The 15,934-nt window shown below is 41.8% G+C and overlaps 1 protein-coding gene across 1 annotated transcript; it reads right to left on the reverse strand.

The window, feature by feature from the left end:
- Positions 1-3,477: 3,477 nt before the first annotated feature.
- On the reverse strand, positions 3,478-11,758 carry LOC149309229 (la-related protein 6-like). The gene is made up of 4 exons (XM_089531254.1): positions 11,708-11,758; positions 10,041-10,217; positions 7,373-7,583; positions 3,478-4,560 (listed from the first exon to the last, which is right to left on the reverse strand). Exons 2-4 carry the CDS (start codon positions 10,205-10,207, stop codon positions 3,478-3,480), a joined length of 1,461 nt encoding a protein of 486 aa, XP_089387380.1. The 5' UTR covers positions 10,208-10,217; positions 11,708-11,758.
- Positions 11,759-15,934: the final 4,176 nt, after the last annotated feature.

Raw genomic sequence — 15,934 nt, forward strand, 5'->3', positions numbered from 1 at the left:
CTTTCCAGCCACTCCCCCGCCACACACACACTGTTAGGTTTGTTTTCCTGCTAACGGGTCAAAAAGAGAAAAGCTTAATTGACACCCATTCAATTGCTATCTATTTTAGCTCCCATGTGGAGGAGTCAAATGGGGAGGGGGACATCTGGGAGAAGATTTACTTCACCAGTGCACGGTGGGCGGCTTGATCAAGATCAGGTCTTCTCACATCTCCTTTGCATTAAAAATGTAATGTTTAGCACTGAGGTGGACAATATGCAACTTTTCAAATGTTTCTGGTTGTAGATTTCATCAGCCCTAGCCAACTGCATAGCCAATGGTAAGAGATTATGGCAGTTGCAGTCTGGAAAAATTTAGGGGGCTCAAACCTGTTCACCAATAACTTATCAACACACTACACATTTAACACAGCATATAGTTTAACTTTGTTTCTGTGCTGGCTGTATGCCATAATATGTATGTATGTATGTATGTATGTATGTATATACTTTGTTTCTTAATATTCTATAGGGCTTTTCTGGAGTATGGGGTTGGTTTCCCTAAAATTTCTTTTATCTAGCTGTCCAAAGTCTGCTGATGCCTCTCTTTGGCACAGGAGATAAGGTTTTAGCTATATCAAAATCTGAAGCCTATTAAAGCCTATTGAATTTGGAGGAAAAGATTTAGACATGAATCCATAAAACTGTGCAGTTAGTCCATGTACCAAGCGGTTTAAACTGCTATGGTTTAAACCGGATCATGATTCTGAACAATTCAGTTTAAACCACCATGATTCCCATTTAATTCAAATTTTTGAAGTGATTCGGAAAGGAGGGCCATGGTTTTTGTCCATTTAACCTGCATCAAAAAGACGCTGGTAAAATGGGCTGTTTTTTGGGCTAAATCTATTTATTTAGAAATAAATAGATTCAGTCCAGGTGGGAACCTGGCAGATTTGAATGGGTTTTGAATCTGCCCTAGTTCCCACTGGCAACGGTTTTTCCCTGGCCTCTCCGCCCTGGCCATGCCTCCCTCCGTCCCCAGCCTTTTTCCCAGCCTACCTCCTCCGTCCTCCCAGCCCGGCTGTTTCCTCCGTCCCCCAGGACTCTCTGCCACGTGGCCTGGCCTCTCTGCCTGGACCTTCCTGCAGCCTCTCCGGCACCGGCCTTGTTCCAGTGCAAAGATAGTGGGGGCGGCCAAACTGAATCATAGATTTGGTTCAGAACCCAGTTTAACAGGTGAGTGGGAATTAGGCCCATTTCTCAAAAAGCAACCCTACACCATTACTCTATACTAAAACTTCATTTGAAAATGTGGTATGCTCCAAAGACACTTTACAAGGATATTTGGCATTTAAAGAAGAAACCGGGGGGTGGGGGGACAGGGGTACAATGGAGATGCACAAGTTCTTGAGCAATTATTAGGGAAACGGCTCAGCAAAGAAAAATTTGCTGCAGTTGTATCTTTACAGAGACTTGTTTTCTAAAAGGAACAATCTGTCAATAAGAGGAAGTCAGTTACTATTACACACAGAGACAAATATTTCCCTTGGCTGCATAAGACTAGGCCTTTGATTGCCACATTAGCTGTTCTCTGCACTGGATGATGATGCTTAATTTTGAGTAACTGGAATCCCACTTGGGGACAGCAACATACCGTGCAAGCCAGTAAACACTGAACTGAGCCAACTTAGAAGAAACTGGAACTTCACTGTAGTTCATACATGTGCATTTTGCAAGACGTACTCTTTGAAAGGATCATATCTCCCCATACAAACCAGCAAGGGTCCTAAAATCTACAGGCAAAGTCTTTTTCTCCCACCACCATCACAGGCTTGCTTGGTGAGAACATAAGAGCAAAGCTTTTCAGTGGGTGTTCACTCTCTCTGGAAATCCCTTCCATGGTCACTCCCTGTTTCGTTTTGCCAGCAGGTTTTTATTCAAGCAGGGTTTTAATACACAGTTGTCCCTCCCTTTTTGTGAACTTGGGGAGTCTTGCTCTTTGTGGGAAGGATAAAATGGCAATGCACACCTATGCATGGCCCCACACGCACACCATTATTTTAAATGGGACTCAAATATTTGCAAGTTGCCATTTTTGTGGGGGGCCTTTCTACACAGGGTATATGTTTTAGTTATGTTTTTAAGGTCGGTATTTTATACTATTATAGCAAAATGATCTTAATTGTTTTTAAAGTTTTAAAATGATTTTATCTGTACACCACCTTGATTCCTTTTCTAGACGAAAGGCAGCATATATACAAAAACCGTCCTCATCTTTCTTCTTTAGCCCTGCTGTAGACAATCTCATACAGCTAGCAGAGCCACTCTCATTGACAAGTTGGAAATGTATAATGCAAAAATTTGGGCATATATGCTTACTCCTATTGGAGTGGTTGATGGCAGAGGGCAGAACCTCTCCTGACAGGAATAAGAGTGGCAAACTTGTCCACAGTTACACCACTTAAGAATTCCTCCTCCATCCTTTGGCAACAACAGATTGCCTCTCACTGCAAATTCCAGTTTCAGAGGAATAGTTTTCCCCAGGAGTGCACCAGGGAAGGAAAGCATTGAAATCCTCATCCAAACCTGGTAGGGCCCCCTTACCCATTGTCTATGACATTTACATTTAAGACAAGACAAGCTAACCACTGAAATGTAAACTCCAAAGATGCATTTAATATCACATATAGTTTGCTCCCAAGTTCCAAGCAAGAGAGAATTATATTATTGGAATTTGAATGGGAAAGAGTTAATGGGAATAAAATGTTGGAGTTCAACACATCTTGCCTCTTTTTACTTTGGTCTCCTGATTTTTTGACCAAGAATGAAAGGAAATGTGCAGCTTGTCAGCTAGTCTTGGTTTAGGTCATTATTCATAGCTTTGTGAACAATATCAGGGTAGAGAAAGGAATCAGCAGGATACTAACAGATCTTTGGAATATCTTCACACTCTTTATTGACTGTTCATAAACAGCAGATCCATTCTCAGTTCCTCGCAGACACAGCAATACAAGGCAAGCATTCCAAATCTAGTCTGTTGCACAGCTCTAATATTCTGTATTTCATCATTCATACTCCATAATCATTAGTACTACATTGTAATTGCAATAGGTCAAGTTCCAAAAGAAAAAGAACAAAAGGAAAGGGGAGGCAACAAAGAGCAACACAACCTTATTCCTGGGTCATAAAGACAGTTTTAGGTTTTGCAAGTGTGTGTACAAGTTGGAAACAACTGACATGGGGACAGTCAGAGTCTTGAAACAAGACTGAAGGAAGACAGGCAAGCTGAGGAGATTAGAAAGAAATCTATTCAGCATTCAGTACAAATTAGCTTCCCACAATGCAAGCCAGCCCTCAGTTATGGAGTCTCTTTCCACAGCACTACAATTCTGACAGGTTAGACTCCTGAATCCCTTGGATTTAAGCCCACCTACAAAATGATACCCACACCATGCTCTCTTATATAAAGTTGCCACCCCTCAGTAGGACAGAAAATTTAATGTCTCAAGACAAATTTTCCCCTCCCAATGGTATTGTAGAAGCCCCTGGTGCCATCTGGCCCTTGCGGAAGGCGGATTACTTCGGGTCGGACACCAAGCAATTCAGACATTCTTTTAGGAGCAGCTCCTGAGCTCAAGGGCTCTGGTTTCTGTGTAAGGTGTTGACTGCTGGCTGGTCCACGGCGTTTTGGTATCCACAAGTTCCCACTACCTACCCCGGTATCCCAGCAGGAATCAGATGGCTTTTGTGATTCCAAAGTGCAATTGCTCAGCTTGGGTACAGAGAGAGTTGGATGGCAGAAGGGCCAAGCCAGGGTCTTGTGCAGTGGGATGGGGCCTGCATATGGGATGCTGAAGAAATTTGGTTTGAAGGCCTGGTTAGCAGAATTGCAGAAGTTGGTGGTGGGCCAGACAGGAGCAGAGAAGAAATTCCGAGGCAGAATAGGAGTAGAAACTGGAGTGCTATCTGACTCTGTGGAGGAGCTGTAAAAGTAGGAGTCTTCGAGGGTATGTTGGAGGCCTTCCGGCAGCACATGAGACCACTTTCTAGAAGGCTTCTCCAACTCCTCAGCCTCCTCACTATCTTCATGACTGGTCACGCTCTTCTTCTTAGAGCATCTTCCAGAAAGGCTGACCACTTTTATGCCTTCCCCAGGGGAGGAAGCCTGGTTGTAGTCAAGCTCCTCAAGAGCCTTTCGGGCACTCTCCAAACTTTCATACTCTACCAAGGCACAGCACTTGGTCAAGAGCTCTGGGTACCGTGATGAATACTTCTTCACATCAGAAGGAAGCTTTTTGCCAGGCCGGAGGATGCGAATGGAGGTAATATCCCCGAATGGCCCAAACAACTTAGTGATCTTGTCAAGAAATGTCGCCTGGAACAAGAGTGAGGCAGGGGTGGTTTGCTCATATGGAAGGATGTTCCAAGCCAGGATCATCTTGCTTGGAGGGATGTTCACCAGATAATCTGGGATGGGGCTTCTCCTCCTCACCTTTGTCCCTTCCTCATTGACTTCCAGCAGCAATGAGAACTGCAGAGCATAGAGGGTTACTCGCCAATCTCTGGTTAAATATTTCACCTAAGTATTTGAGATAAAAAAGAACAGAAGAAAGCTCTTACTTGTACTTGGTGAGAAATCTCTTTAAGAAACTCACCATGTGGTGAGAATTCATTGCACTTCTGCCATGGCCACTTCTTTTTCAAAGGGAGGAAAGGACAGATACATGGGAGATTCTCTTCTATTCAAAGGGTAGGCATAATATATTTTGCCATTCCAAGCAAACCTGCATGGCTCAATCCAAGAAGTGCCATCCCAGCAGTATCTGCAACATCCCTAGAGATCAATGATCTCATAGTTTATCTATGTGAGGTGAGGTGTACCTTTGAATTTGCAGTGTACTGGGCTAGCCTATAGCACAAGTGAGCAGGCTGGAGCAATAGTTTTAGTCATGGCAGAATGCATGTGTACAATATAATCGGTTTTTAATGTTTCAAGGAAACATTGTACCATGTGCAGATAGGGGGCAATTGGCAACTTCAAAGGAGGCCAGTATAGGCTCTTTGGCAACCCTATCAAATATCTGGATCAACCACAGAAACCAGCTGGATGACACATTTAGCAAGGTGTTAAGGAGTTTCCCCAAGTGTTGAAAGGCACCTGCTTGTCATAGCATATGATTTTCCTCAGTTCTGTATATTTCACTTAGTGCACCTCATTTTGAGATTGTTAATTGGAAGATAAACAAGGACTTAATTGCAAATCCAATTGGTGAGGCATGTACTACTGAGAAAATCCCACTGTCATCCAATTGACCCTAAAAACGAGAGTGGAGCACAGTTCTCATTTACAATCCTCAACTGAAAATGGGGAGAGAGGAAGTGTAGAGAGCAGGGATTTCTCACCAAGGATCATGATGCAGTTGGGAAGAGGAATGGGTCTGCCTAGCATACGTCTATGAACACATGATCCATTGGTCTAGCATTGGTTAATAAACAACCATGTTCATTAGAAGCATACTGCACTGGACTGCTAGGAATGAACTGAAAAAATCAGGGGGACTGTGGGAGCTTGTAATGACTTTCCAAAGATCTGGGGGGAAATTACCTAGCCAAGAATTGGACAGGAAGCCCTCTCAGGAAGTCAAATTGGCTTTGGAACAAACTAAACAATTCCAGATTGATTTGGAATTATTTCCAAGGTGAAGCTTTGGTAGAGCTTTAATGATGACTTGGATCTATCACTACAATTTGTTCTCTCCATCTTGGGACTATATTTGTATGCCTTTGTTCAACAAGGATGAGAGAAATGTGGCTTCCATAAAATGCTGGATTTAAGCTCCCATCATCTGTGGCCAGCATAGCCAATGGTGAGAGAGACTGGGAGATGCAATTCAACAACATCTGGAAAGGCAGACTTTCCCCACCTCTGCTATAAAACATTACAGTTCTACCCTCCCAGAGTCTTCCATAGCTGCTTAAGCATTCTATCTGAAGAAGAGTCCTTCTGGGTTAATCCTGAAAGTTTGTTATTCTGCATTTTGTAGCACTAATTATTTCAAGTAAATGTGTCTGAATGGCTCTCGATTTCTCCAAATCCATTCAAGCTATTAAGTCCACAATTGTGTAATGACTGCATTATCAGGAGGCACTCACAACCAGTAAGGTAGAATTACAAGGAGTTCTCACCTTGCAGCAAAAATTGATTTAAAAAGAAGAGAGTGAAGCAAGTTCATCCTTATACTCTGAGTCATGAATATGTTCCTGCAGGGGAAAACAAACTCTCTTGCCAATCAATCCTCCCAATGTATAAAACTATTCCTGAATCAGAATTCTTTGCTTTAAAGGACCTGTTTATTTTCCAAGGGAGATACCAACATTCAAGTTTACACCAAGGCCAAGCCCTCTCTGATCTAGGATTACTATGTCTAAAAACGTCTAGAAATAATGCAAAGTAGCATTTTTACAAAAAGGGAATTCTGGATCTGTGCCTATCCATGAGCAACAAACTGTTCAGTATTGGATACAGGACACTGTTATCTCATCAACAAATGGCATGACTAAGGTATGGTAAACAGAAGAAACAGAAAAGGCTAAGAATAGTATTTATTAGGTTTGCAAAAAGCAATTCCTAGTATAACAACTAAATGATGGAGGATTGATAGCTCACTCAAAGCTCCATCATGCCTTCAGCAAAGGTAATCTTGATTCCTCCAAGAAATACAGACGCATGGAATGAAGGCAGTAGCATCATCATCTCTGCTGTTTGCCCTTCATCAACTAGTCTTCTGAGGAATACAGTCTGGTTCATGAAAGTTTAAGCAAATGTCCCTAGGTAGTAGTGCACTGGCTTCAGCCTTAATTTAAAGCCCTAGCTTGGCTTTTTGTTGTTCAAACATTTTCTGGGTTTCCACTCCACAACTTAATCATGTAATGACTAGACACCAAATGCACTGAGAGATCGATGACTGCACTTTGATCTGTAGAATAATTCATATGAGAAGACTCCAAATTCTGAACTACAGTTTTTCCACTTTGCAAGCCCAGTGTTCAGTTTGATTCTGATCTATTGACGCATTCTGCAGGGCATCACAGCAATGAAAAGAGATGGAGGCAATCTGTGTAGAGCTGCCTCCTACGCATTCAGGATGCAGCACTAGTCTTGGACACACAAAAATACACAGGGCCCAGAGAAGTGTTTCCTGTGCTTGGAAATTTTATTTCCTTGGATGACAGCTCCCAGAATCCTCAGGTAACGTGGCCCGAGGGACTTCTGGGAGTTATTGTTTTTACAAAGTAGCCTTTTCCAAACTCCCCAAATGCCCCACTGAAGAGAGTGAAGAGGGAAAGAAAGCAAGAATGAATATAACATTTTAAACATCCTTATTGCCCACCTTTTTGAAGGATGTCAGAAGTTTAATGCTCACAAACCCCATCTTATTCTTTTGCACATGCTTCAGGAGGAAAGCATCCTTGGACAAGTTCTCATCAGAGAGGTAAAACTCAACCTGCGCGACTATCCTTCTGACCAGCTGTAAATCTGGCATGGAGGAATTGTTGCTCTCAAAGAGACCTGGGCTAAGGTCATTTGAGTCATAAGGGCTCCTGTCAGAGAAGGAAGACAAAATACAGTTGACATGCATTCAGGTACTCCTAGAAGTCAAAAGCACGAGCAAGTTCATGTTGTTTGGGCTTGCCTTGGAACTGGATAAAACTAACAAAATGAATTTCAACAGGAAGAATATAATGTGCTACATCTAGGCAGGAAAAACAAAATGCACAAATACAAAATGGGTGACACTTGGCTTGACAGCACTACATTTGAAAAGGGTTTAAGGTTTTTAGTAGGCCACATGTTAAACATGAGTCAACAGTGTGATCTGACAGCCAGATAAACCAATGCAATTCCAATGCATTTATAGTAGTATTCAGATTGAGGGAAGTAACAGTGCCACTCTATTCTGCTTTGATCAGACTTCATCTGGAATATTGTGTCCAGTTCTGGGCACCAAAATTCAAAAAGAATATTGACCATCTGAAACATGTCCATAGTAGGGTTACCAAGAAAGTAAAGGTTCCAGAAACCCACTACCATAAGGAACAGCTTAAGGAGAAGAGTATGTTTAGCTTGGAGAAGGTGCTTTTAAAATGCCCCAGTTTCTCTCTCCTTCTTTCCCCCTTTGTCCTCAGCTTACTTCAATTGTTGCAAAGTGAGTACACAGTGCAAAAGTAATTTATACTCTATTAACTCAGCAGGGAGTAGAGAAGAGGAGGAGTGGAATCTTGCCCTTCTCGGGAAGCTCAGGCAAAAGCAAATTGCTGCAGCCTCTCCCAGTGGCATCCCTAGGGTTGGTGTCAACCGGTGCAGTAACTCATGGTGTGTCCCCCCCCCCCCCCCGCCGACCTTCTCCCATTCCACACCATACAGAATCCTTAGTAATGTTTTTTTGCACTGATGTTACTCATAAATTGTAATTCCCATAAAGCACTGAATGTAATACCAATAGTTGTGACATAAACTAGCAAAAGTTAAAATTATACCTTCAAATTACAATATCATATGCACAACTTAAATGTATTTACATATGCACAGTGAAGATTTATTTTAAATGTGATGTTTTTAAAGAAAATTTAAAAAGAATATTTTTTTAAAAAAATAAAAATTAAAAATTTGAATGTTACAAAATTCTGGAGCCTCTCCTTTCTCCTCCCACTGAGCTTCACCCCACTCCCACCATCTTTTACAGCATTTTAAAGGGAAGCAGATGAATGCCACAGCCCATAACTGCCAAAAGGTAGATGTCTGAGGAGAAGTGTTGTCCCCCCCTTAGGGTGTCACCTGGTGCAGTCTGCACTCCTCCACCCCCCTAGTGATACCACTGGCCTCTCCTAATGTCTATGTCCTTCCTCATTAATAACATTTGCCATCTCGACTATCTTCTGATGTTGCTTGGCCACACATGTCCTGATTATCATCAATGAAATGTTGGAATGCTAGAAAACAAGACTGGGCCTCCAAATCCATGGCCCTCAAATGCTGTTGAATTCCAACTTCCATCAGCCTGGCTCTTGCTGAGGCATTATAGGAGTTGCAGTTCAGCAGCACCTGGAGAAGTTCCCCAGTACACAATTGTAGTGCTCCAATTTCAGGTTAAATGCCACAGACCTATCCAACAAAATCATGAGATTTGCAGTACAGGGAGGACCATTTAGAATTCTGAGCCAGAGAATTCCTCTAGCATCTCTCACCAAACTACAAAGCCCAGGATTCCATAGGATGAAGACATGGCAATAAAAAGGAATCATAGTGCTATACTGTGTGCTGTGAAAGGGCCTCTGGAGGGCCACAGATTACTCCCCTAGTGGCCTTTTGATCCCATATTCTGCTCAGACATAGACAGGTCAGCTTCTTAGAAGAGATAGTACACAATTTAACAGTTCATCAGTTCATTTCCATCTGCCAACCAACACTTTGATTACTCCAACATCAACCAATAGGTGAAACATTCTTAACCATGTTGACTACCTCCACTACTAGCAAAGTACTCAAACTACTCAGCAATGATACCCAAGAGGATTTGGAAGATTTTGGGTTGGAGTCAGGACTTAGCAGTAAAAAGCTTGAAAGCATGCCTCAGTTCTCTCAGACGAGGAGTGTACCTCTGGTCATATGCAGAGTGCTTCACCGCTGAGTCAGCAGAGTTCACCCACGTATATCTGGAATAAGCTGCAATGCATCTCTTTACCAGAGCTGAGAAAAGCTACCATTTGGGGGAACTACAACTCCAAGAAGCCCCCAACCTGCATTGCCACTGGTCAATATGGCTGGAAGATTCTGGGAACTATAATTCTAAACACTAACATTCCACAGATCTCTACTACAGCTCCCAGAATCCACCAGCCACCAAGGTCAATGTCTATGTTGAATACAATTCTGGGAATTGTATTCCAAAAAGGTAACTTTGTCAAGGACTGCTATCTTCCTAAAGAAGCCAGTGTGCAGCTAGATATTATGCACCACTAAAAATTACTCTGCAGAAATTATTAAAAAGGGCTGCTTACCCATCCAGAGTCTCCACCAGCGATTCTTGGCTCAGCAGAGGGAAGGCCTTATTTGGACGAGGAAAGAAATGGAGAGCAGAGAAGGGCCCTCCCTGGACTGGAACTGGGGCACTACATTTCAGCTGGGAGTCAAACCTCAAGGCCATTGTGGGATTGCAAAAGGACATGATGCTTCATCTGTAGAGAACAGCAAGTGAGAAAAGTCGCTTAGACATGATTCCATGACCAAAAAAAAAGTGCCCAAAAAGTTAAGCAGAGCTCCCAAAGAAACAGCCTAACCATTATCATGCCTATTAAACAATCATGTCTACCACTCTAGGAACTATGTTAGTAATTCCAAGCAAAACTATTGTTTTTGACTTCACAAAACTGTAATTTAAAAGGAATAGGGTGGATGTGCAGAAGGGAACTGTAGCAGGTAGTCGTTCAGCTTTGTAGTTCAGTGTATCTTAGAAGTCACCTCTTAATTTTTGTGTTGTCTCTGTTCGTATCAATGTTCTTAGACTTTAATGCTCTGGGTTGCTCTGCTTCCACCTCTTCTTTTGACTTGAAATATATAGCCGTGTTAGTCTGTAGAATCAGTATGTAGAGAGGTCTTGTAGCACTTTTGAGACTAACTGAAAGAAAGAAGTTGGTAGCATGAGCTTTCGTAGACTTCAGTCTACTTCCTCAGATGCTTTTGGTGCAGTGGAAGCCAGGGACAGACATATATATATATATATATATATATATATATATATATGCCATAGATATGTAAGAATGTCAATTCAAATTCAAAATCCTTTGGGTATGGAAATGAAGTAGCAAGTCAGTTTTAACTATGGTCATTTGTGGGCAAAGACATAGCCATTTGGTATGGAAATGAGGTGGCAAGACCAGTTTGGCCTTGGAAACTAGCCTGTCGATGGGGAGAATAGATCAGTGTAGGGCACCCCCATGAGTATGGAGTCAGATAGTGTTGAAATGTGTGTAGTGAGCCAGGAAGCTGTTGTTCCTGTTCAATCCATTACTGAGAAATTGCAGTTTATAGATGAATTCCAATTCTGCTGTTTCTCTTTTCAATCTACCTTTGTAATTCTTTTGTTCAAAGACCATGGTTCTGAGATCGGAGATTGAAAGCCCAGGGAGATTGAAATGTTCTGCTATTGGTATTTGTATATTCCCATTCCTAATGTCTGATTTGTGTCTTCTTTTAACTTGGTTATTTTCTTCTCCCACACTATTTATTTGACCCTTTTACATTTCTTCCAAATGATAGACATCACAGCCCGCCTAAAACACAAAAATCCCTGAGATGACAAAACTCTTCTCTGATTCCCATATAGATGGGGTCTTTTACTAGCAAGAGAAACACTTCACGCATGCCTTTAAAAACTCCACGTTTCTTACCTCTGTGTACTTCCCAACCACAGCTAACAAGATATAAATTCATTTTAAGAATGAAGGTTGTCTTCAAAAGCCTTTCTCCATCTCTTTCTTCCTTGCAAGCCCCACAAGCCAGGAAATGAGAGGTTAATATAATAATGAGGAGAAAAATATCTCACAGATACTGGACACACACTGACAGGCCAGTTTAAATATATATATATATATATATCTTAACACTATTCTAACCTATCCCCACCTTTGTAGCTCAAATAGTTCTTAAAGAAACTCCATCAGCTTACCCAGACTTGAAAAATGGCCATTAATTATTCATTTCTGGAAGATGTTTCTTCTCCTTGTTTTTTTCTACTGCTTCTGCCATCCAAACCAAACTACTGTAAATTTGAAAATCCAAGAAAGAAAAGGACAGTAAACATAAAGAATAAAGTAGAAGAAGGAAAGATTCTGACCTGGCAGAAAACAGCTTCTTAAGAGAAGAAAAATCAGCTGGTGGTGTTTGAAAATTAAAGTGGCAAGAGAAGGGAAAGGAGGGAACAGACAAACAGTGAGGTTCAGGTGGAGTCCATCTACATCATTAGGTTCACATTGTAATCATTGGGGTTTACAGGAATCACAACTAAACCAACTGAATTAAGTCCCATTGATTTCAGTGGGTCTGCTTGGAAGTATGACCAGGTTTGTTTGGAGCCAGCTCAGTCCTTTGAGCAGCCAGATTTCAGGTGTGTTGTTTCAGACGTGATAAGAACAGAAGAAGAGTCATATTGGACCAGACTACAGTCTGCCATTCCGTTTGAACTGTGGGTATCCAGAGGTCCATGGGAAACTGACATGATTGTAACTGTGGCACATCATCCCCACTTGTTCTCCCCAGCCAGTGATATACAAAGGCACACTATTTCTACTACTAGAAGAAACATTAGCGATGATGAACAGACAGCATTCTGCTTCGGGGGACGGCTCCTGATTAGGGACAGTTTTACAGAGAATAGGCAATGACTGGAACGCAGGATGGCTACTTAATCCATCATCCATCTTTGCCTTTGACATGCTGCTTTGGAGCCCATATTGGAGAAAGGCAGGCTATAATACAAATAAAGGAGACAGAGTGGCTTCACATATAAGTTGTTTTGTCTCAAATGTTTGTTGTGAGTTTTCAAGACCTGTAAAACAAACAAATCCTTTAAAAATGTGGTTTGCCCTCCTTCAAGGATTTCATTTTAGGTTTCAGAGAAGCAGGGAGCAAATTCTCAGAAACATTCAGGTGCACCCACTTGACTTTTTTCCTGGGAAGTAAAGCCTTTTTGTAGGCCTGGATAAATGAAACTATAGTAACAAGGCCTGGCAAAGAAATATTCGCTTGGATATAGAAGACACACAAAAAACTCAAACCAACTTTTTAATGTACAAGAAGAGAGGAATAATGTTAAGCTCCATTCAGCTGTTAGGTAACATTTCCATACTCTTTTGATCCCTGGTTGCCTCCAAAGGTGTCTGTATGCTCCCAGGACAGTTAATTAACATTAACATTGCAACCTAAGTAACCCTTGCAAAGCACCTGCTAGCTGCTAAAAAGTCCAAGGATAATATAATGCTTAAGCTGTGGGCACTTTTTCATATTGGTGTGATCTCCTGCTATCTATAGTTTCAACATTTCCATATGTCTGGAAATCACTGTCTCTGTTTCCCTGTTTAATAAGACAGGCATTGAAGTAAACTCAAACACAATCCTTTCTTACATAGTATGCCACCACTTTGCCCATTGGATTATTGGACTGTTGATAACATTCTGTTTTAACAGATTAATTTTAATTGCATTATGTTTAATTTTTTAAGGGGGGGTAGATATTGCATTGTATATGTATTATGTGTTGTATATTGGTGTTGTTTTAACATGTAAGCTGCTTTGGTTGCCCTGCAGCAGAAAAGTGAGATACAAATAACATTTTTATTTTAATTTTTATTGCTGGTCCAGCCTGTATACACCAAAGCCCTATTCACACTGAGTTATTTGCCCTGGATGTAACTGGGCATATTCGGGAGGGGGGGCCTCCTGAATCTCTCCGTAAGCAAGTGCTCACTACAAATCAGGGGCATTTTAACCCAAATGCCCTCTTAGAGAAATCGTGTTTAACATGAAGGTGCCTGGCTGTCAATCAAATTTAGTTCCGCGATCGTCATAGGTGACGTTTGCAGCACTCATTGAGGCACCGGAAGTGTGCTTCCCCCCCCTCTTTTTTTAAAGAGCCAGGTACCAGAATGTGCAGATTCTGTCAAATTAAAAACCTTGTGTGTGTGTTGTGGGCATTTGGGTCAGTGCAGGTTATGATCTGCCCTTGGCCCCATTTTCAACCCCAAAATGCAAGCTAATGCCATCTCTGTATCCTGTATCCCCCCTCCTTGCCACCCCAGAATGCCTCATACACATGTATTAATAATAATAATTATTATAATAAATTCCTCACCTCAGAAATGCCAGAAAAGGAAGCGATGCCATGCATTCTTTAGGCTACCCCTGAATTCCTTAGAGACAGTAGCAAAAGCATGCATCAATTTGCCAATTTGCCAAATTGGAAAGAGAAACATTGTAACATTTGAATTGTAGCATTCATTCGCAAAGGAAAAAAAGTTCTTTGCAAAATACTCTGCAACATTTCCCCTTTGCTAGAAGCGAGGAAATGAAAGGGAAAGTGAACAAGCAGCTAGCCACGTTTTATCTAAATATATATCTACTACCTGAAGCAAAAAATCATGTGCATAGACTGCCAAAATATTTTTAAAAAATAAAAAGGGGGGAAGGTGCCTGGTGCAAGCTCTGTTTGTGACCTGCCCTGAAATGACCCTTCGTCCTGCTTACGTTCTCTTCAGAGAAGGTTTGCCATTGCCTTCCACTGAGGCTGAGAGAGAGTGACCTGTCAGTTCCAACTAATGTAGACCCATGGAATCAATTGGAAATGAAAGGGAAATGTAACGCAGGCATTCTGGTTGAAGCATCCACATATAACACAAATAATAATAATAATAATAATAATAAAGGCTCTTAAGTTACAGGAGCAAGAGGAAATGAAAGTAGCACAAGCAAGCACACACACATTCTATGTCACCCAAAAAATCATGCACAGAGATTGTCAAAAATAAAAAGAGAGAGGTGCTCCTTCCTCAGCCAGATTTTCTTACATCCCTCCTCTGGCTTGGCTCCGCAGCCCAATTTCCCTTGGCAATCCTCCTCCTCCTCCTTCCTTCTGACCCTCCCCTCCCTCTGACTGCCCTCTGCAGACCCCGTCACCCCAATTTCCCCTTTTTGCCTCCTGTCACCCTGCCTCCTGTCAGATCCCCCTTTTTCCTTCAGTTCTTTCCTCCTCCTCCTCCTTCTCCGATGAAGGGGAGGGAATGCTCTGCCCTCTGCCTACCCTCTGACCTAAATCCCTCCCTGAACTTGCCCCAATCAAGTTCATATTCAGCAGACCCCGGGTTTTTTCAAAAGGAATGGCTTTTAACCCGACTGTGAATGTCCCGGGCTAAGGGGCATTTGCCGCAGAACTCTGGTGCATGCCTTGAAATGGATTGTGACAGGTTCGGAGTGAATATGAACTTCACATGGAATAATCTATTCCTGATCCGGGGTAAAGTGTAGTCTGAATGGGCCTTTAGTTTGAAGGGAAGGCCATGAACATCTTTTAACTGTGGTGGGTGAAGTCCAGAACTACACAGCCTAAAACAGGGTTGCCTGAAAACTGGAGAGGGCTGCTGTACCTTTAATGGTTGTGGAGAAGAGGGAATTTCAATAGGTGTTGCTTGTCATTTAACAAAGTAACAAGCAATACCCATTGCAATTCCCTTGTCTACCCAACCATTAACATAATGGGTGCAATCTCCCATTTTCACTCTGGCAACCCTACAAGTAACATGACTAGCCACAGTGGAGCAGTTGATGTGGCTAGGGGCACATCAACTGCCCTTAAGTTACATTGGGACCCAAGCCTCAGGAAATAAAGATTAAACAAGTAAGAAGAAAAAGCTATACCCCCAGAACACTACTCTTTGTTCCACTTTTGTATCTGATTTATGTTTTTAACATCCCCTAAAGTGAGGAGAATAAAACACTGAGTATACTTCCAGTGAATCTGTTAATGTTTTATTTATTTCCATTTGTTAGATTTACAGCCAATGTTTTCACCAGCATTCAATACTGTATATATGCGATTCCCTTGCTTGTTTTTATCCTACCTTAAGATGTAGATCTGACTGGAAAACAGTGGTGACAGTTTCAAGATGTCAAGGAAAACTACATGTTTAAGTGAAGTTCTGAGTCAGAGCCTGGAAAAGTTTCTTTTTGCAACGCAACTCCCAGACTGCCAACTCCAACTTAGTTGAGTGTAAAATATTTTGCCATTTCCCAGGGACTGAAGTAAACTGTTTCCAGCAACTGAGGCTGCATCTACGCTGCAAAAATAATCCATCTTGACATCACTTTAACTGCTATGATGAATCCATGCTGTGGAATTCCGAGA

Source organism: Sceloporus occidentalis, unplaced genomic scaffold (assembly GCF_023333645.1).
Source record: "Sceloporus occidentalis isolate IW3139 unplaced genomic scaffold, rSceOcc1.0.p SCAF_7, whole genome shotgun sequence".
NCBI classification, from domain to species: Eukaryota; Metazoa; Chordata; class Lepidosauria; order Squamata; family Phrynosomatidae; genus Sceloporus; species Sceloporus occidentalis.

Coding starts and splice junctions, on each gene's coding strand:
- LOC149309229 (XM_089531254.1), bottom strand. CDS start 10,207: ATGTCCTTTTGCAATCCCACAATGGCCTTGAGGTTTGACTCCCAGCTG. Junction 7,584..10,040: donor CTGGTGGAGACTCTGGATGG/GTAAGCAGCCCT, acceptor CTTCTCTGACAG/GAGCCCTTATGACTCAAATG. Junction 4,561..7,372: donor TTCTGACATCCTTCAAAAAG/GTGGGCAATAAG, acceptor TCAAATACTTAG/GTGAAATATTTAACCAGAGA.